The sequence below is a fragment of the Nematolebias whitei genome, chromosome 9 (genome assembly GCF_014905685.2).
Source record: "Nematolebias whitei isolate Nwh7 chromosome 9, NemWhi1, whole genome shotgun sequence".
NCBI lineage: Eukaryota > Metazoa > Chordata > Actinopteri > Cyprinodontiformes > Rivulidae > Nematolebias > Nematolebias whitei.
The window spans coordinates 51,703,874-51,705,131 of NC_056506.1; the positions used below are offsets into that span (position 1 = coordinate 51,703,874).

Genomic DNA, 1,258 nt, shown 5'->3' on the forward strand with positions numbered 1-1,258 from the left:
GCTGCTGATCAGTTTCATGTAGCTGCTGATCAGTTTTATGTTGCTGCTGATCAGTTTCATGTTGCTGCTGATCAACATAATGTTTTTATGAGTGCTTGGTGAATATTTAGTTGATGTTGTTCGTAGTTCACATCTTGGATGTTGTCGTTGTTTTACATGTTGTTGCTGGATGTAACTGGGACGTGAGAACATCATTTGTTCCACCTCATGTACCACGTGCGCGTGAACGACAGTAAAGTGAGTCCTGGATGTGAGAGCATGTTGTTGTGGTGCTGCAGAGATGAAGAACCGTGGGTCTTTAGTCCTGGATCAGAACCAACCTTCCTAAACTGAAAACTAACGTAGTGATCCGATCAGAACCCTAGAACCGATTGATGGTTTCTGTTTTACTGCAGAGAAGGTCTGTCTGGCCCAGTAGGAACCGGGCCAGTACTTCAATAGACTGGGAGGAACCTGATCAGAACTATCAGTTATTGATCACTGACCTGACCAGATCTTTGGTCTCAGAACTTGCTGAACAGAACCAGCCTCATTGAGTAATCCCAGAACCGGATCTGATCAGAACCGGAACTGATCAGAACCGGAACTGATCAGAACCAAGTGTAAAATCTACACCAGACTCCGTTCATTTTTCTGCTAAATAAAGATGCATTTACTACACGGAGTAAACCCGTGAATCCCGGTTCTTGACCAGCTGCAGGACCGAACCTTCAATCAGCTCGGCCGGTCGTATCGAACCGAACCTTTAACGGACTGCAGCGATTCGGTTGGACCTGGGTGGACTCAGAACACAAGACAATAAATCCCCCACGTCACGCTCTTTTCTGAACGGGGTTCGGCGGCGGCTAACTGGGTTAGCTCCGCGCGCACACAGTTCTGACCAGTCCAGCTGGACCCGGCTCGGTTCGGCGGATCGGACGGAATGATTACCCGTGAAGCCGTGTCGATCTGCATCGCTTCGGTCCGGTCCGCTGCTAGTCCTGGTTGTGACCGTGGAAACGGACCTTAGCCGAGCATCCGAGTCCAGAGCTACAGGAGTGGGGTGTTCACTTCCGGGGTAAAGGTCAAGCTCCTACAAAATAAATGTTAAATGGACTGTCCTTGTACAGCTCCTTAACTGATGGAGACACTCAGAGCTCACAATGTGTGTCTTCATGTACCCGTTCATACCCGTTCATACCCGTTCATACCCGTTCATACCCGTTCATACAGTTCATACCCGTTCATACCCGTTCATACAGTTCATACCCGTTCATAC

At 48.6% G+C, this 1,258-nt stretch overlaps 1 protein-coding gene across 1 annotated transcript in view; it reads right to left on the reverse strand.

Annotated features, from left to right (window-relative positions):
* Positions 1–1,053, reverse strand: part of LOC119414830 (zinc finger protein 664-like) — a 7,468-nt gene extending 6,415 nt beyond the window's left edge. Inside the window, exon 1 of the mRNA XM_037681952.1 lies at positions 931–1,053. Coding sequence (XP_037537880.1) covers positions 931–954 — 24 coding nt within the window. The 5' untranslated portion in view covers positions 955–1,053. The remainder of the gene's footprint in view (positions 1–930) is intronic.
* Positions 1,054–1,258: the final 205 nt, after the last annotated feature.